Here is a 21,696-nt window from a genome sequence, read left to right on the forward strand (position 1 = left end):
TGGTCAATATAACTATGAAATTTTCGGAGAAAAATGATGAAGAAGTTTATCGTTGCTATAAATTTGGGTTGAGCTAAGTGCCTTCAAATAATAATTTCAAAAAACAAGAAATATATTCTGCCACTTCATTGCGTTTATGAAGCTTCCATTCATTATACAAAGAAAAATTTCAATCGGAATTGAAAGAGGCTGTTAATATAGCAAAATCTTTCAGACTTAAACTTGCCGCTTTTCAATGGTATACTCATATAATATATATTTTTATATATAAAAATTACGTATCACGTTGTTTGTCCGCGATGGATAGGATAGTCAAAACAGTTCATAAATAAGAAATAAATATAGTGAAAGCTGTATTATGTATGTATATGGACGTTCTATTAAGCGGACATCTTTATTAACATACATAATTGCCGGTCCCACAATTTGTTGATATTTATTAGGTACAATCTATTAAGCGGGAAACTCTAATAACTGGACAGAAAGGCTGGTTCGTCAGTGCCTATTTATGGGAGATTTCATGCATTCACAATCCCTCAAAAAATATAATATAGTTGAACTTCCATAACTAAAACTACTATAATCCGAAGTTCTCCATAACTTGAACTCTTGATTTGGCAATAGAAGTCAAATTGCATACAAATTCCCTGCCATAACTCGAAGGTTTTTGTGGATTATGGTGATTCGAGTTAAGAAAGTTCAACTGTAATTATAATTTTCAGTAAAAACACATTTTTTTTTAAATTGAACTCACAAATGCTGTTAACCGAACTGAGAAAATAGCCTTAAATTTGTTATTTTTTCCATTGTCATTTATTTATATGAATATTGTGTATTCAAAATTAAACCTCGTGTACAACCTCCTGGATTCTTATGCCGTCAAAAACGGTTTCGACTTTATTCGTAAATGAACTTTCACTGTATTGAATAGTTTATTATATGAATACAAGTATAAAATGTATGCCACAGCAACGCGTGGCCGGATCCACTAGTGTACCCAGTTGTATATTCCATAATCTCATCCATTTCTTGATATAATTTCATCATTCTTACTGACCTCCAAATATGCATTTCACCGCACTGTAGATACATATATCTATATGCATATATATATGTACAATGCCATGCCGTTCACCGCCATAGTACTTGTGTGTATGTTTGCCCAAGTTGAGGTATGCACCTTTACCTTATTTATGTTTTTTTTCAAATTAATTCCGTTTAATTTTGCTTAAATACTCGTAAATTTTTTTAGCATTTGTCATTGTTTTTGTGTGTCATTTATCAAATGTACCTATACAAACTGTATGTACAAGTTCTATGTATACACGAGTCTATGTTGCCGCTGCATTCCAGCATTAAAAATGTGCATATTTTCCGAGTTTTTGTGACTCAAACGTGTTGTGAATTTCGAACGTCAACAAATGTTTCACGCATATGCTCAGTTATTACTCATTTGACGGTAAAAAACACAAAAATATTTAGAGGTCTTCTTTGAAGTGCTGAAACGAAAATGCAAAAAATCACTTTAATTGTAGGTACGAGCATTTTTATTCGAGAGAACAAAAAATGCAATAAACTAACAGCTAGTCATAGTTTAAATACTACAATATTTGAGGTCGAGTGGAGTGGATATAAGGACACATTTGTTTTTAATATTAATTTTTCAATTTTTATCGCGAAGTTATAGAAAATAATGAAGTGGTTAAGCTGGATTTTTCAATTAACGTCAGTTTATATATAGTGTTATGTAATTCATTTTTGTACGATAGCAGATTTACAGCAGCCACGGAAAATACATTCTTGGATACACTCTTTATGAGGGCTTTGATAGTGTCATACCGTGTGTATGCATGCCAACAAAGTGTATTCTTCATTGTGATTGCTTTACTCCACTCTGCAAGGCAACTATCGGTTAAGTTACTAGTTATTTTACTAGTTATTTACATTTACATATTTTATTAGTCATTTACACAAGGGCGCTGCCAGAGACAAGTTTCTAGGATTAAGATTCAACTGAAAGACTAACCGAAATTCTCTCGTAAGTGTTATCATCCATCCCCGCATAAGGCTTATGAGCAGCAAGGTGTTAATACTTTCAATGTATTGGAGTTTCGGTAGTCCTCATTGGCTTTTATCAAATTTTGGTAAAAATAATTTTCGTTAAATAATGTAACGATATAAGAATCGCAACTTAGGTTTACTACAGAGTGCAAAAATAAAGAAAAACACCAAAAATGATTATAAACCAATAAAAACGTTAACATTGGTTGCACCGAAACTATAATACTCTTCACGAATAAAAAAGATTATTTACAAGAGCTTGATTTTGATCGGCTAGTTTGTGTGACAGCTGTATTCTATATTGGTTTGATATCGGCGGTTCGGGCAGATTCTTGAGGAGAAAAGATCATGGGTAATATTACTGATCGACAGCTTAGAAACTGAAAGACCAATTCATATATTGATAGATATGACGAAATCGATTCAGCTTATTATCATTTATATGCACATATAAGTATTATATAAGGATGATTTTTCATTCATTAAACGAGACGAATCAATGTTTATATACTTTATTAACTTTAATTATGAAGGATTGAAGCTATCGCTACCCAGCTCATTCAATCATTCAATAACCTTTCTAATTTTTCTTGCACTGACCTTAGACTCCGTTAGGATAACCTTTTTGGACTTGAATGAAATGTTGGTTAATATCAAATTATGGTTAGATCTTGATCGAAATAGTAGCCTGAGTCTGTTAAACTCTACAGAAAATATTTACTAATTTTCAATTACAAAGTCCCATGGTCTTAACTTTGATTTATGCATTTTTCTTCTTCTTTATTGGCGTAGACACCGCTTACGCGAATACTTTCAGAGCTAGAGCATTTTCGTCCATTCGGTCTTTTAATTCGCTGAACTATGTCAATGGCGTCGTATACGAGGGCTGCTATATATATTTCTGTCCTAATAATGAAAATAGGAATATTTATCAACGAAAATGGTTTTATTGTTTTTCAAAATATTCTCCATCAAGATTTATACACTTTTGCATGCGCTCAAACCAATTTTCGAAGCACTTTTTCCACTCCGATTAAGACACCTCCAAAACATGGTTTTTGAATGCTTCAACAGCATCTTCTGGCGACGAAAATCGTTGACCACGCATTTTTTTCTTGATGTGTGGGAATAAAAAGAAGTCATTGGGTGCCAAGTCAGGGCTGTAAGGCGGATGACCCATCAATTCGACGTTTTGGCCGGTCAAAGAGGCGCTGGTTGGAGCCGATGTGTGAGAGCTCGCATGGTGCACAATGAATCGTCTTCTCTTGTTCGTTTTTCGAATTTCTCCGAAGACTTCAGGTAAACAAATTGTGGTTTGTCACTCAGAATTGACCGTCCTACGTTCCTCAAGCGGAACAGTCGCCACATGACAGTTTTGCCGAAGAAACAGTCGACCATTTGCTTCGAAGTACTTCTTCCACGAACAACTTTCGTTGGATCTGGCTCGTCTTGAAAGACCCACACGGTCGATTGCTGTTTTGTTTCGGGCTCATACGCATAGATCCATGATTCGTCTCCTGTGGCGATCTTATAAACGTCTTTTGAAGAATTGCGATCGTATTTTGTCAGCATTTCTTCACACCAATTCTCACGAGCCTTTTTTTGAGTGATTGTCAAATTGTGCGGGATCCAACGAGAACAAACCTTTTTTACGGCCAGGTGTTCATGCAATATCGAATGTATGCCGGTGGGAGGAATGCATAGGCATGCCTCTATCTGAAGGTATGTAACATGACGGTCTTGCATTATCAGTTCACGTACGGCATCGATGTTTTCTGGCACAACGGCTGTTTTTGGACGACCTTCACGGAATTCGTCTTTGAGCGAGCGTCGGCCACGATTGAATTCGTTGTGCCAGTTTTTCACAGTGCTATAGGATGGTGCTTCATAGCTATACAAAGATTTTAGTTCATCGATGCACTCTTGTCGTGATAATCCACGTCGAAAGTTGTGAAAAATGATCGCACGAAAATGTTAACGAGTTAATTCCATTTTTTGGCCGAGATGAATTTTTTAATTCCTGTAAATAAAACAATTCACGATTAAATGACAAAACGTTCTGAGTGATGTTATGCTAAAAAATGTCAAACTTTCCAATGGAAATGTCAGATTGCACCTGGCAACACTTAGTGTTGCCTAGGCCAGAAATATATATAGCAGCCTCCGTATCTCATACAGCTCATACTCAGTCCAAAGTAGCACCTATTGGCAAGAGTTACTCTACGTTGCATTTCGAGGCTGACATTGTTGCTGCTGTTAATGCCGGTTCCAAGATAGACAAAAGTATCCACAATTTCAAAGTCATGACTGTCAACAGTGACGTGGAAGCCTAGTCACGGGTGTCACGACTGTTTGTTTGATGACAGGCGCGGATGTTGAGGCCAATGATATCAATATCATCGGCATACGCCAGACGCTGTACCCTCTTATAAAAGATTGTAACTGTTCGATTAAGTTCTGCAGCTCAAATTGTTTTCTCGCGGCATAAAGGCAGCAGAAGAGGTGGTGAGTGTCGATTCTCTTTTCACGGGTCTTTTCCAAGGTTTGGCGAATGGTGAATTTTTGGTCAGTTGTTGATTTTCCAGATATAAGGCAACATTGATAAGACCCAATCAGTTTGTTGACGGTGGGCTTTAATGTTTCACACAAAACTCTCGATAAAACCTAATATGAGATGTTTAGGAGGCTTATCCCACGGTAGTTGGCGCAGATTGTGGAGTCTCCGTTTTTATGGATTGGGCATAGCGCACTTAAATTCCAATCGTTGGGCATGCTTTCATCCGACCATATTCTATAAAGAAGCTGAAGCATGTTCCTTATCAGCTCTTCGCCGCCGTGTTTGAATAGCTCGGCCAGCAATCCAAGAGCACCGCCTCTTTGTTGTTCTTCAGACGGGCGATTGCTATTCGAACTTCTTCATGGGCGGGCAATGGAACGTATACAGCAGACTGGAGAAATGTTCCCTTCACATTTTTAGATAGTATGCTCTGAGTATTGTTTACTAGATCATCTCTGGGGGTATAGAAGAGTATGATTCACTTTGACATTTTAATATTTCAGACAAATAAGTTAAATGTTCTGAGAAAACTTTATTCGGGTTTTAAATAATCAGAAATTTCAACCCAATCATAAGAAAAACAAACCTAACAAGCCGTATTATTATCAGGATTGCATATAAAATAATAAGTGAATTAACATAAGAATTTAAATTTTTATTTTCTAATCCCGAATTAATTAATAATAATTTTTAAAATTTTAATCAATAATATCGAATTAAAAGTTTTAATCTCAAATATCCGAAAAAAAAATGAAAACAATTTTAATACCGAAAATCATCAAATTAAGGGGGGAGCCTGCTGTAGAAGCTTCAAAAAATCCCTTTTTTTGTTTTTGCTTAAATCTCTTTAGAAATCATCTAAGAATATGTCCCCAAAGGTAAGGATGGGAATTCGAAATATTGGCGAAGCTAGAAGTGAAATAGTGAACGAGCATCTCGCGATTTCTCGGTTTTTAATTTTTACGATTTTTCTTAATTGGCGAGCAGGATAGAAAAAAAACTAAACGTGGTATGGAATTGGGGCAAAGCTTATTATCTTTGGCATTAACAAATCTTCTATTTAAACTTAAAAAAGAAGTCAAGTTTGAACATATTTCTAAACAACATAAAGCAAATTTTTTTTGGTCAAAAACCAATGTTAAGAAATTGTAAAATTTACACTTTTTTTTGGAATTTTTTAATTTAACTAGAAAATAAGTTATTAGAAAATATGAATCTCTTCGAATTTTTTGTTTCCGATAGAAATTGCGACCCGCATCCTGCTCGCCGTCCGATAAATGCACATCCGAGATACGACGGGCAATTGCTTCCCAAAGGCAGAATATAAAAGATTCCGTATCAAAAAAATTTTCGGATGATGTTTAAATATATAAATTTCGCTTTAATCAATAATTTTTTTTCTCTCCCAAAAAAATCCACAAAAAAATCGATTTTTGAAGCCTCTAAAGCAGGCTCCCATCTTAATACCAAAGTCGAAAATTTTAGTTTTAAATCCAAAAATGGAAATAAAATTTTTGAAAAAAAAGAAATAGAATTTAATATATTATAAACCGTAATTGTTCCAAACAAAACAAAAAAATATGTAAACAAATATGTTTTATTCAAATTAAATTTTAAGTGCGATACGCCAATTAAAAATTTCACACGCTAAATTCGAGAGAGTACTGCAAGACAAATAAGTAAATTGAATTACATTTTATGTATATTGTAACAAAAGCATTACGAATATATGCATAAACAAGTAAGGAAGGGCTAAGTTCGGGTGTCACCGAACATTTTATACTCTCGCATGGTAAAGTGATAATCGAGATTTCATTATCCGTCATTTACATATTTTTCAAATACCGTATTTGTGTAAAGTTTTATTCCGCTATCATCATTGGTTCTTAATGTTTATACTCGTATTATACAAAGAAGGCATCAGATGGAATTCAAAATAGCTTTATATTGGAAGAATGCGTGGTTTTGAACCGATTTCACCCATATTTCGTACATGTCATCAGGGTGAAAATATTATATACTGAATTTCATTGAAATCGGTCTAGTAGCTCCTGAGATATGCTTCTTGGTCCATAAGTGGGCGGCGCCACGCCCATTTTCAATTTTTAAAAAAAGCCTGGGGGCAGCTTCCTTCTGCCACTTCTTCCGTAAAATTTAGTGTTTCTGACGTTTTTCGTTAGTCGGTTAACGCACTTTTAGTGATTTTGAACATAACCTTTGTATGGGAGGTGGGCGTGGTTATTATCCGATTTTTTCCATTTTTGAACTGTATATGGAAATACCTGAAGAAAACGACTCTGTAGAGTTTGATTGACATAGCTATAATAGTTTCCGAGATATGTACAAAAAACTTAGTAGGGGGCGGGGCCACGCCCACTTTTCCAAAAAAATTACTTCCAAATATGCCCCTCCCTAATGCGATCCTTTGTGCCAAATTTCACTTTAATATCTTTATTTATGGCTTAGTTATGACACTTTATAGGTTTTCGGTTTCCGCCATTTTGTGGGCGTGGCAGTTGGCCGATTTTGCCCATCTTCGAACTTAACCTTCTTATGGAGCCAAGGAATACGTGCACCAAGTTTCATCATGATATCTCAATTTTTACTCAAGTTACAGCTTGCACGGACGGACGGACAGACCTACGGACGGACGGACAGACAGACATCCGGATTTCGACTCTACTCGTCGCCCTGATCACTTTGGTATATATAACCCTATATCTGACTCTTTTAGTTTTAGGACTTACAAACAACCGTTATGTGAACAAAACTATAATACTCTCGTTAGCAACATTGTTGCGAGAGTATAAAAATTAAATAAAGGAAAAAATTAATTCAATTCGCCATATAACATCATTTACCTAATTTGTTCTGCGTACTTGCACGACTTGGTACTTGGCTAGTATTCTAATTTATACAGACGCCTAGACCATTCATTACGTGTTTGTTCATATTCAAACTCCAAATATTATGATCGCAGTACATACAAATATAGCTTACACGAGTTGCCTGTGAACGCTAATGAAATGAAAATCGCGCACGTAGCCATGACTGAGGAGCGGATGGCGGATCAAGCCCGACAATTATATGGTCTTATGTATGCATTTACACGGCTGCTTTGCGTAAAACCCATTTAGATAACGGAAGACGGCCTTAACAGTGGCGGTACTATACATACATACGTACAGCTGTGCTATTAAATCATAGACAAAGCGACCGGAGTCAACTGACCGACAAATATTAAGAATGAATGAGTGTGCGCATAACTGTTTAAATTGCGCACAGGTGGCCTTCTTTTGGTGTGATTTTCGGCTTTAATATGAGAAAAAATTAACTTGAAATTAGCTTTTAATGTAATTTGTTTTGGGTGAACTGATATAAAGTTTGTTTTTTTATATATGTACGTATAAATATGAGAGCGGTAACTTTGAATATAGAAAAATTTTCAATTAGTACCAAAACACTACATATGGCAACTACGTTTTTGGTTTGCTCTACAGAATCGACCAAAGCTACGCCACTGAAGCACTAATATTTTTTAGAATCAATTTGCTTGTTGAAAGTCACCTCATTGCAAAAAAATAACATTGCTATGTTTTGATAATATTGCCAAGGGAGACTGAATATGAAAGGTTCATACATAGCTATAATACCCTTCATAGAAAATATTCAATAAAAGAACTTGAATTTGATCGCCCAGGATGTATGGTAACTACATATATGCTTTAGTGGTCTGATCAAAAAATTTGTTCGAAAATTGTATCACGGCTTTGAATAATAGGTTATGCCAAATTTTGTGAAGATCGTTTGTCAAAAAAAAAACCCTAACTATTGCTTGTTTCATTTAAATCTAATCGAGATAGATATAGGATTATGTATATATGAATGATCACATGAAGATATTATTTAAAATTCGACCGTCCGTAGATTCGTCGGTCCGTGCAAGATCGTGATGAAACTTGGTAAACGTGTTCCTTATCACCATAAGAAATTCGGTAATTCGGGTACCGAATATTGGGACCCCAGTATATGTTGCTAAATTTTTAAATCAAATAACGGTAAATCAATGAAATAATACATTACCATTACGATGATAGTACACCTGTATGTCAAAAATGGATTCAATAGGATGTATACTAGCCTTAGTACTCATACTTAATAGTAACAATTTCGAACTGCCAGTTTACTTTCTTATCTTAAGTCGTGTTGTGTGAAATCGGGTGAAATTTTTACCACGCCCGGGTGACTTTACTTCATATATATTGGTGATCAACACTACCCTTATCTCCTATACGCCTAATACAAGATTTTTAATCTTACATTATACCATATGTGTCAGTCAAAAGGTTAGATATCTTCGCAAAATTAACCGAACCTATGTCGTTGGATGTCTCTATAGTTTAATACCGAAAATATGTGAGTTTAGTATGCGAATTATGCCAAAACGTATAATGATTTTCGCTATTTTAACGAAACTTATGTGGTTTATCGCTGAGTATAAATGGAATTTATTTAGATCTTCGTCCAAATGGCATATAGCGAATTTAATAAATCCGATCTTCCAGTTGACATTGGGCCTATCAACTCAATATTCCAAAATTTTTAACATCAATATATTTTATATGATATATATCTCATTTGAAGATGATTGTCATATGAATTTAGCTGAAGCAAATTAAAATATTATATGTAGTGATAAAACAAATTGAGCCAATAACCTATAATATAGGTTAATAAGTTACAAAGTCGATTGTAATTCCAGAATGTTTAATTCTTTCGATTTTTTTAACTTTTTTAACATAAGGCTTTGCCAACACCTAAAGTAATATAGCCGGATTTGATTCTTCTTGGTTGCAAGAGTATAAAATGTTCAGTAACGCTAGAACTTAAATCTTACTTACTTGTTATACTACAATTTGTGTGGTATCTATGTGATATAGTGTTCCGCCATCGACGGATCCGATATATGAGCAACTTCTTACTTTCTTAGAGCGGAAGGGATGAATGAAAATGATATAGCGCAAAAACTGAGGGATATAGCTAAATTGGATCAGCTCGTCACGCTGGTCATCTATTTATTTATTTTATAGAATCTACGAAGTTTCCTTTTGGGAGTTACAAACTTGGTGGCGAATATAATATAGAGTACAATTAACTTTTTTCATGTCATTTGTAACGATTTTTCGTAAAAAAATGCCTATCGTTTTGATAATAGAATAATCGAGAATTATAAAATACTTCTCATCAATATGAGCTTTATAAAATTTAGACTAACATTTTAAATGAAATTTGATTCAAGAAATATAATTTATATATGTACATATATAAAATATATGAAAATATATATAAAAAGAAATTTAGTAAAAATTTAACCTAAGTATAATTATATACAACATTGTTTAAATATATAATGCAAAAAACTTTAAAACTACAAATAAAAGTTATTATAGCAGCAATTTGTTGTTTTTGGTTTTGTAGTGCTAAATATTGCAAATCACCAAATTGACAGAATCATTAAGGTGTTAATTCTGCAAATTCAGAATTACTTTAGATTTTGACATCGGTTAAGTTCATTCATTAATTAATAATTACAAATCTCCCGTAGTTTTCCATGAGTAAAGTTGAATGTGAAATTGCAATCAGGAAGTGTTGGCTTTAGAGTAAAGCGTCATCATTGCCATCAGTGAGTAGCATCGGCAGTTAACAAAACAATAACAACAACTACGAACAAAAGTGTAAAAAAATCGCGCAACAAAGCAACGACCACAACAACTAATAACGACGATCATCAACAAGCAACAACAACAACAGTGCATCAGCAACAATTCATCTTCGCGATGCGATGACAAACAAGGAAACTTGCTAAATATTTTCTTGCTCACTGCATTCCATCTCTTCGGCTCTCTTCCGACCCTCTTCGTGTGTTTCATTTTATAAAAATACCCGAGTAAAAATAAGTGAATAAAGAGCGCGGCCAAGTCGAAATAAAAAAGTGATAGTAATTTTAAGTTGTGCAAAATCGCAAAGAAGAGGAAAATATTTTAATTGTATTAGCGCAAATATTTCTACCTGCTGTTTAAAATGAGTGTTAAAAGGTTAGCCCCAGCGTGGGGTCATCAGAGGCAGTCGGGACGGTTGCAATATTTTAATGTTGCCAACAGCATTGTGTTTAGCAACAGAATATGGCTTACATTGGCCATCATATTTATCATCTGTTTAGATGTGCATTGTCAAGGTGAGTCAAAATTAGAAAAAAATTTTACTATTAATTTTGAGTTGCATTAAAAAATGTGTTCACAAAACAGTTTTTTAGATTTTTTGACGTCGAGTAAGTATTGTATAGATATACTATATTTATTAAGCGTTTTTAATTCTTTAACAAAATTTAATTTAAATATATATTAAGAAATTAGAAGTTACACCAGTTACAACATAAGAAGTGACTGGGACACATTCAAAATTAGTAAATTTATACTATTTAAAAAATAGTTTTTTCTATTTATCATCTATTGTTTTCTATCCCTTGAAATGAATGTTTAATTAGTTCACATTTTCCATACGAAAATAAATTAAACTTTTAGTTCTTGAAAACTTATCTTCAAATCTCTTCAAAAAAGTTTACCATATTAAATCCATATTTCAAAACAAAACTTAAAACCTTAGGAAAATTTTTTAATATGTTGTCAGATAATTAATCATACTGACATTGAATAATACTATGTCTTTTTCATAAAGATTATACAAGTAGTACATATCTTTCTCTTCATATTATTTATTTTTTTATACTCTCGCAACAAAGCTGCTAAGGAGAGTATTAAAGTTTTGTTCACATAACGGTTGTTTGTAAGTCCTAAAACTAAAAGAGTCAGATATAGGATTATGTATACCAAAGTGATCAGGGTGACGAGTAGAGTTGAAATCCGGATGTCTGTCTGTCCGTCCGTCCGTCTGCCTGTGAAAGCTGTAACTTAAGTAAAAATTGAGATATCATGATGAAACTTGGTACACGTATTTCCTGGCTCCATAAAAAGGTTAAGTTCCATAAATAAAGATATTAAAGTGAAATTTGGCACAAAGGATCGCATTAAGGAGGGGCATATCTCGTAATTTTTTTGGAAAAGTGGGCGTGGCCCCGGCATCTACTAAGTTTTTTGTACATATCTCGGAAACTATTATAGCTATGTCTACTTCAAAAATGGAAGAAATCGGATAATAACCACACCCACCTCCCATACAACGGTTATGTTGAAAATCACTAAAAGTGCGTTAACCGACTAACAAAAAACGTCAGAAACACTAAATTTTACTGAGGAAATAGCAGAAGGAAGCTGCACCCAGGCTTTTTTTAAAAATTGAAAATGGGCGCGGCGTCGCCCACTTATGGACCAAAAACCATATCTCGGGAACTACTAAACCGATTTCAATGAAATTCGGTATATAATATTTTCTTAACACCCTGATGACGTGTACGAAATAGGGGTGAAATCGGTTCACAACCACGCCTTCTTCCAATATAACGCTATTTTGAATTCCATCTGATGCCTTACCTGTATTATATACATATATGCACATTAGGAACCAACGATGATAGCGGAATAAAACTTTACACAAATACGGTATTTGAAAAATATGTAAATGACGGATAATGAAATTTCGACTATCTCTTTATCATGGGAGAGTATAAAATGTTCGGTGACACCCGAATTTAGCTCTTCCTTACTTGTTTTAGATTCAATTTGTTATGACGCATAGTAAAATATGCAAGCAAATTTAATATAAATAAAATTACAAAATCCTTATAATAAACGGTTAATGTACGCATAATCTGCATCGCAACTTATTTTTTACCAAAAAGGCCAGCAATGCACAATTCAGTGCTAAATTCCATATCGATACATTCTTCAAAGCGACGAATGGCTTTGATGCATAAAATATTTAATTTAACAAAAACACGAGTAAAAACTTGGCTGTGACCCCCAAAAAACTGGCAGCAGGACTGGCAGTTCGACTCTGTCGTCTCTGCCAAATGCATAAAATAATATGGAACAAGATATTTATTATTTGACTTAGAAATAGACTTTAGTCGCGCCGATTACTTGATCTTTATTATTACTTAAATAAAGATGATAAAAGATACTATTTATAACATACAATTTTTTATATTTTCAAGTTGCCAACTATCTCTGCCAATTTCCGTTAAAGGTCATCTATAATTATTTTGCAGAGTTTTTGTCTGTCTCTTTTGGACATTAGCCCTTTACATCTTACATAAAAGCACTAACGAATGTGTGCTGTGCCCAAAAGTGAAAATTTTAACGAGGATTTGAAAGTTAAGTCCAACTACAAAACACGAATTCTGAACTGAGTCAATTTAGCCATGGTCCCTCTCTCTGACCTTCTGTATATACGAGAAGTAGTCCCTAAAGCTAAAGGCGCTCTTAGTTTTTTTAAACGTTGTTCTAAAGAATTTAGAGATCCTCTTACCACAAAAATTCTTTTTACATCTCTGGTGAGGCCTATATTGGAGTATGCTTCTGTGGTTTGGAACCCTAGTTACCAAGTCCATTCGGATAAATTAGAGTCCGTTCAAAAACATTTTTTACTTTTTGCCTTAAATCATTTGCATTGGGATTCCAGTTTAAATCTTCCCCCTTACATTAACCGTTTAAAACTTATAAATCTCCCGACACTCGCTAGTCGTATGGAGATGCTTGGTATAATATTTCTTGTAAAACTCATGAATGGATCAGTCTGTAGCCCATCTCTCTTATCTGATATTAATTTTAACGTTCCCGCTCGCCCTACCAGGCAGTTTAGACCCTTACTTTTAAAATTTTCTAGAACAAATTTTGAGTCAAACGAACCATTCCGCCGTATATGTCATGATTTCAATTTTCATTCCAGCACATTTGATCTAACAGACTCACTCTTTACCATTAAAAAAATTATTTTATCTACTCTTAACAAGTAGCATTTAATAATTATAAACATTAATCTAATTCTAAATTTCGGCTGTTGAAATTTTTGTTTCTGTAGCTGAGCAGCTTAAGATCGCAACGCTTAAAACTCTCTTGCCTTTTATGACTCGGCTAATTCCGCTCGTTCGCGGATTGCGCCCCTCGCGTCGGTTGGGCGGGAGGAGGGTAATCGTTGGGTATTATTATATGTACGTTTGCATTTTCTACGAGTTCATAGATTAAAATAATAATGTATGAAAATTTTGAAATTTGCATATGTTATTGTGCTTCCTCAAAAGCTTTCATATCACTTTTCAACAAACGAAAATTTTATTACAACTAAAAAATACTTTTTTTGAAAACTGACTAACATAATTTTCATAATTTGTGCTGATTACAGCCTTTCAGCAAATCATTCTCAGAAATGCGCAATTCGGAGAATACGAACTTACTCCCAAAAGGGGCAATTCGAAGCTAATTCATTAAGCTTTCTAATAACTGTGCACTTAAGTGCAAATATATAAATATATGTACTTACGCAAAGCAAAAACAAATACAAAAACAAATGAAAAAAAAATATTTAAGACATTTGGTAGTAATGCTAAATTACCAGTATTGCAGCAAATGCTATTAATTACATTACTCAGCATTGCATTGTAAATATTTTACTATTGTATCCGCTTCCTTGGAATTTCGTTTTCACCGCTGAATTCCAAACTCATTATTTTGTGTTTATATTCATATGTGCCAATGTGTTTGTTGCTATGATCATAAATGTTTTTAATCTTTTTATAATAACATTAATACGCGGTTCATAAGCGCGAATGAAAACGAAAAAAATTAGCTATTAAAAGAAGCATGGAGATGCCCTCATAATTGATGTACCAGCTAACAATGAGTTTGATGAAAAGCACGCTTAACCCTCCTCTTCGAACTAAAAACTTTAAGTTTTACACCTCAGCAAAATTTAATGTGATTTTTATATAAGCAGTAATGTGCAAGAATTGAAATTAACTGCCACTGACGTCGGTGCTTAAGACCCCCTTTTCGAAACACTTTTACCAAAAAAGCTCGCTACCGTTATGCATAGGTGAGCTAACCCAGTGCTGAAAGGGTTAAAGCTTTCAACTTTATCTCAAACGAGCTTCGTTGGAATTCCACAATCAATCTAAAATAGCAAACTGTTACTGCAAATTTACCAAACCAGTGGAAGCGATACAAAAAAAATATAATCCGAACTATTTTGGAACTTGGGGAAAATACGCCAATTTCAAGTAACCACAGATTTAATTTGTTGCTAATTTTAGAAGTCAAAATAAATTATTTGCTATCCCCGGATTTTTGGCCGAAATGAATTGGGGAATAGAAGAATGCTCTTGACCGTGGGCTACTAATTTTTCAGAAATCTACAAATAATATATAAAAGCATATTCGCTTATATTTATTGGCGGCTTTCTTTGATGCTGCTCTTTCTATTTTCCTTCGTTTTAGGTTGGTGTGGCGCATTAAGCAAATTTTACATTGCAAAGGGAAATTCCAAAATATTTTGATTGACTAAAGGCTGAAGAGAAGCGTGAAATATACTTGAATTATAACAAACATTAAAAGTAATTGTACATTAATCGATAAGTTGGTCATTCATTATATCGTTTGCCATTAATTTCTTTTCTGAAACTTGACCTATAAAAATGAGCTCCAACCGCACTCTAACATTTGTCTGTTTTTGTTAAGATAATGTTTATTTCCTGCCAATTAAATAGATGGATAACATATTTTCATCTAATATCCTATTTTTTCGCTCAATATCTTATTTTAAATGCCCACAAGTACAAATATGGTATATCAAAATTCGTTGGTGCGGTAATATACAAATATCTCCCTTCCGCCTTTTTGCTCTCTATTCAGTGCTTTATAAAAAGTGTTACAGTGATCGAATTTATTTCAAATATGCGCCGTTTCGTTCGATAATCTGTTTCCATCTAGACGGCAACTTCATAATACCCCACTCGTAGAAGGGGAAAAGAAATTTTGAAATCAATACTGATGAATGATGAAGCATGCAGCAAATTTGGTAGAAACGAAATGCTTGGAAAATATATTTGAAAAAGAGAAAACATTCAACCCAATGCACCCTGTACGAATGTCACCACAAACTCATGCATTTGCTGTCAAAGCGCTCCAAAAATGATAACGAAAGGAAACTAACTATTTTTATTCTTTGCTATTTATTTCTACCATTCTTGTTATCAATCTCTCCGTTCAACTGTTAGGACTTTTCCTACAGGGTGCATACGCACACATGCAATCCACTTCATTAATCGGCAATCGAGAAGGAGCCAATTTATGTGCAAGCTGCGTGCGTGACAGACATTTGTCATTGTCCAACAAAATATTCGCACTGCATACTCGTACTATAACCAAATTCGTGACGCCTGTACTTGTACGGCTTAAGTTTTAATTAACAACTCGTAGCCGAAATGTAGGTAGATACCTACCCAAGCGCGCAACTACCGACACGAATACCAATTCTTGGCGACTCGTTGTAAAGTTCGATTTTGTGTAATGCTTGCACGAATTCTGGGGATTGCGTAGCAATTTAAAATACCACATGTTTTCTTATTTGTAGCTGTTAATTGCTCCCATTTAAGCTTAACGAAAGTATGCACTTCATTAAAGACACAAAAGCTCACATAGAAAAAATGTGTGCATTGGCAAAAAGTGGTCAAAAGGTGAGCTTTGAAAGCCGAAATTACCGAAAAAGAGAACTCCAGCCGGTGTTCGTGCATTGGTCGTGGCTCGCGAGCAGTTTGCTGGCCTCCAAGTCTGCTAAAAGCGTTCGAATTTTTTAACGCGAAGTGGAAAGTAATTGAAGGTCTTGACTGATTTTGGCAAGTGCTGCACTGCCATTGTCGCCGTTGTTGATTGCAATTGGTCGTAAATTACCTGTAATTCATTTGATTTGAATGTTAAAAGATATTTAAAAGCAGCAATTAAGATACTGCCTTGTTGCATAAGATACTTTAGTGATCTTGACAATAATATTATAATTATGTGACTAATTGATTGAATGTAATTCTGTCATTATTTTAAATAAAAATAAAACACTAAAAGGGGTTTTTATATCGGATATAATGTTTTGAATTCTAAAGCATCTAATGCTTGTTTCATTTATTAATTAGAGAAAAGTTTTGAAAACTTTTTCACACTCAAACTAAAGCTTGTTTTAGACCTCAAATTGATTGCAAATTGCTAATAATTTATTGACCTCAATGATACAAACAATTATCAAGAGAACCAAAATAGTGTACTTTATATAACATGGATAACTAAAATAACGTTAAGTAAATATTCAATTCAGATTTTTACTATACCTCTTGTACAGATAACAGTCGTCGTTCGTTAAAGATTGGAGCATTAACAAAGTAAGGACCTAAATAAATTATTAACAGTCAACTGCAAAGTCGAAGGTTGAGCTGACTATAACCTTTGTTGACACAAGGACAGACGCTTAACTTAGACGTAACCACTCCAAATTTACTCTTTATAGATAACATATTAATCGATATATAGTATACGGTATAAAGTCACTCGGAAGTTTGAAAATTTGTATATAAGATATATGGGTGCTAGAAGAACCTCGAACTGTCCTGTAAGTATACGGAAATTATATTGAATATTTGAAGCGATGAGCATGGCACTTTTTAAGGCCACTTTCCGGGATGGCCTTCAGCTCTCGCGTCGAATTTGTGTTCAATTGAGTCGAAGAGCGTTCTCCGAAGTGTATATTTCTGTGTGGAGAATAAGAAAAAGTCACAGGGCTCCATATCAGGTGAATACGATGCTTGCTCAATGATATTTGTTGAATGTTTGGCCAAAAACTCATTCACAATGATGGCCTTGTGCGATGGTGTGTTACCATGGTGAAGAATCCATGAATTGTTGGCCCACAAACTCGGACATTTACGACTCTCGTAAGCGTCTCGTAAGCGCCTCATAACACCAAGATAATACTCTTTGTTGACGGTTTGACCAGTTGGAACATATTCATAGTGAACGGCACCACGAATATCGAAGAAAACAGTGAGCATTACCTTCACTTTCGATCGGCTTTGGCGTGGTTTTTTCGGCTTTGGTGCGCCTTCAGGTCGCAATTAGGATGATTGCTGGTTCGTAAGTGTGTCTTATTTGTAGACCCATGTCTCGTCACCAGTAATTATGTATTCCATGAAGGTGGAATCCGAATTGGCTCGATCCAGCATGTCTGCAGCTACCTGCTATCGATAACTTTTCTGAAGGAAATTCAGCTCTATCGCAACAAGTCGTACGTACGCTATAATGCGACATCTCCAATATATGGGCAATCTCTCTCAAGTTCACATGGCTATTTCCAGCAACAATTTCCTTCACTTTTTCATCATAATCATCGGTCACACTCGTTGAAGGCCATCCACAACGAGGCATGTCTTCGACGGTCTTCGGATCCTCCTTGAATGCTCTGTACCACTCGTAAGTGCGCGTTTTTGATAGAGCAGATTCACCAAAAGCCTTCTGCAACATTTTCAATGTATCGGTACACGAAAATGCGTTCGCAATACAAAGTTTCAAATAAATACGTTGATCAATATTTTCGTTCGTTGCAAAATTCGACAAACAGGGTCGACTGATATAAACAGCTGCTGTGAACACAATGGTTGACAGTTCGTGCTAACTTTTGGCATCATAATTAAGGATAGTTGTACCAACCTAGGAAAAAAAATTACCTGTCTTTCATATAAGCGGGAGATTTAAATGAAGAATTCCCGATACTTTCTTGACAGGGTGTATATCAAAGATTCGCCGATACTTTCGGTTTAAAGCCAAATGTACGGACGGAGCTCCACTTATTCGATATCTGATGGCTTGAACTTATGAATTTATGAAGAAATTTCTGATACGCTTTATTGATTTGGAACGCAGTAAATTTGTTGAATGGGAGGCTGCCAGCGATCCAATTTGCACAGTTTTATAGAAGCTTCATTACTATTCGCTCTCTTCTCTCTTTGTGCCTTATATTCACGTGATAATTTTTAACTAATAAATATGTGTATTAACACAACTCAGTAATATTTGGAAAGGTTAGGTTAGGTTAAATGACTGATCCCTCAGCATGGCGGCAAAAGCGGTACATTCAGGAGGAATCCCGTGGATAAGGTCAAGTTAGGACTCCCACAACCATTGAAAATGACTCTTGTTGAGAGCGAAGAGGTCCCTAGACCTCTTACGATTTAATCTTGGTGAGAAAGTTCTTTAGACCGCACAGCTTTTGGTAGTTGACCAACTCTTACTGAGCTGATCTAAAGCCCAACAGTCCAGCAGTGAACCACAAGAGGCCAACGGAGACTTTACTCGTTCCCATTCCGAAGTTATGCCCTAGAAAGTTCATCAGGTTAATATCGCTGTCTTACTATCAAAGTGCATAGTAACCACTCTGGAGAAGGCTGCACTCCGAAGCATTAGATCTTCTGCTACCTTTATACCAGTCACCTCCGTTTGGAAGACGCTGCAATGAATAGGAAGCCTTAAACTGGATAAAATGAAAATTTTCCGATAATGTACTTCTCCACCGACGCTCCCCGCAAGCCTTGATCCATCCATAAAGAAGCTTACCGCCCCTCTCCTCTAGCGTGTCCTTCCCTTCCATACCTCGGGGCTATATGAGCAGAGAAGAGGCAACCAATTGTAGGATCTGTGACCTGCTAAACCAAGTACTTTGGAATGAAGTCAAGATGTATGATAATTTTAGAGTGTCCAGACTTGCCAGTACCCATACTCTCTGAGTAAAGGGGAGCCTTCGCACCCATGCACCTTGCGGCTATATCTACCAGTGCTATGTATATGTAGCAATGCACTCAGCGCCATAGTTGGTGTGGTTCGTGGTGCCCACATATACAGACGAGCGCAGCCCGAATTCAGTGGAACATTATTGTCTTAACTATGGCTTCATAAAGCCAAGAAACTACTTTGGTGAGAGTCCCCACGCTTTGCCAATATCTCTTCTGCAGCAGTACAGGGCATATTTGGTTGCTCAGGAAGCTTTTCGGGCTTATGCTATTCTAGCCTCTGCAAAAGGAAGCATTATCTTAAAGCATTTAATGAAACTTAAATTTATATATGAATTTCAGATTGAACTAAACGTACTATATATAAAATTCGTGGAAGATTCCGTCTTTCAAGTAAGCAGTTATATACCATATTGCCAATATTTTGAAAAATTTTATTCATACCTAGATAACATCAAGATATATCAAGTTATTAAGAAGTGCAAAATTGATTTTTCTTAGATACTGAGTACTCTAAGTTAATAACTACAGTATAGACTACAGAAATCATCGCATCGCCATTGAACAAAATAAATGTTCCAAACGTTGAAAAATTCTCGCTTTTACGTTTTGAAAAGGAGAGAAAATGTTTCACACTTTCTGTGAAAATAACAAACTTACTTGCGAAATTGGTGAGAAAAGATCGCGCAACCAAGGCGGCTTGGGCATAGCGCAGAATAAATGCAAAATTTTTGTGGTTAAAGAGAACGCTATTTGTGTTCAGCGGTTTGAATGCAAATACATCTCTAACAAAAGACTTAAGGCACGAACTTGCTGAGTATAACTTTAAGGGGCCAGTAGGTTAATCTTTTATCATAATTTTTTTTTGTTTTTTTGCATTATCTGTTCCCTTATACCCTTAGAATTAATGTAGAAACCCACTTTACCATTGGAAGGTTTCGAAAAAGGCCCAAAAATAATAATAACGCTCGACGTTCGGAGCGTTCGGAGTGCACATCTCAAACTTTAAATGCGTTTTTCTCAAAACACACTTTTTTAAACTGGCGAGCATGATTGCGGTCGAACTACTTAATCGATTTGCTTAATTTTGTTTTTAAATGTTCACAAAATCGTCCATACTAAATTCATAATTTTTTATAAATTATTGACAATGTTATGAAAAAATTTGTGTCAAAAACATGGGGAAAAATTAAAAAAAAACGTAAATTACTTTTTTATTTATCAATATTTTTCATGATTCCAGTAGGGACGATAACCATTCACGTACTTTTTAAGAATAAATTGGGGTTTTGTGTTTCAGATGATCCAAACATGAGAAATCGTGTCCACCAGTGAAAAAACGCATCACATTCACCCAGCCTTTTCTCCGACAGATGTCATCAAAAAATTCTGAAAATATGCGTTTATACACTCCACGATATACCTCATGATATGTGAAGAAAGTCCTATTTGAAATTAAAGTTATACACTTCTCACTTGTAGAGCAAAGAAATTCTTATTAGAATATCAGTTTTCTAGTCTCCAATTGTAGGTTTACTTATCCAAACGACTCGCAAAATATGAAATAATACCATATTATATACATGGGAAAAGAAACTTGAAAGTAAACGAGTTTTACGTTGAATATTTTTTTAGAACAATAATTTCAGGATCTGTCTGCGAAAACTAAACTCAACAAAAACTAAACTAAACTAAAATCAAAGTGGGTAATAACAAACACCCTTATATACATACATATATATACTACTGTAAGGTGACATTGTATTTATTTTGAAAATTCTTTATTTATTCGTCCAAATCAATTTCATCCCCTTCAAAGTAATCCCCTCCCGATGCAATGCACTTATGCCAATGGATTTTGCAATCTTCGAAACACTGGTTGTAGTCACTTTCCGGGATGGGCTTCAGTTCCGTCTTCGCTGCGGCATGAATCTCCTCTATCGTATAAAAACGATGTCCTCAGAGCGGTCTTTTGAGCTTGCTGAACAGCCAAAAGTCACACGGTGCCAGATCAGGTGAAAACGGTGGTTGCTGATTGATATGGGTTGAGTTTTTGGCGAAATGATCACGAATTACGAGGGCAGTATGGGATGGTGCATTATCGTGGTGTAAAAACCAGGAATTGTCTTTCCACAATTGCGGCCTTTTTAGGCGGATAGCGTTACGCAAACGACGCATAACGTTCAAATAATATTCCTTATTGACTGTTTGACCGGTTGGAAGGAGTTCATAATGCACAACACCACGATAATTGAAGAAAACAGTCAACATGACCTTGATTTTTGTGCGACTTTGGCGCGAT

General features: G+C 35.1%; 1 protein-coding gene across 5 annotated transcripts in view; it reads left to right on the forward strand.

Moving 5' to 3' along the window:
* LOC120768445 (dual oxidase) overlaps positions 1–21,696 on the forward strand; it is a 67,811-nt gene that overhangs the window by 3,824 nt on the left and 42,291 nt on the right. For all 5 annotated transcript variants that reach the window (XM_040095139.1, XM_040095138.1, XM_040095140.1 and 2 more), the window contains exon 2: positions 10,224–10,853. In XM_040095139.1, coding sequence (XP_039951073.1) covers positions 10,700–10,853 — 154 coding nt within the window. In that variant the 5' untranslated portion in view covers positions 10,224–10,699. The remainder of the gene's footprint in view (positions 1–10,223; positions 10,854–21,696) is intronic.

The sequence above is a fragment of the Bactrocera tryoni genome, chromosome 2 (genome assembly GCF_016617805.1).
Source record: "Bactrocera tryoni isolate S06 chromosome 2, CSIRO_BtryS06_freeze2, whole genome shotgun sequence".
NCBI classification, from domain to species: Eukaryota; Metazoa; Arthropoda; class Insecta; order Diptera; family Tephritidae; genus Bactrocera; species Bactrocera tryoni.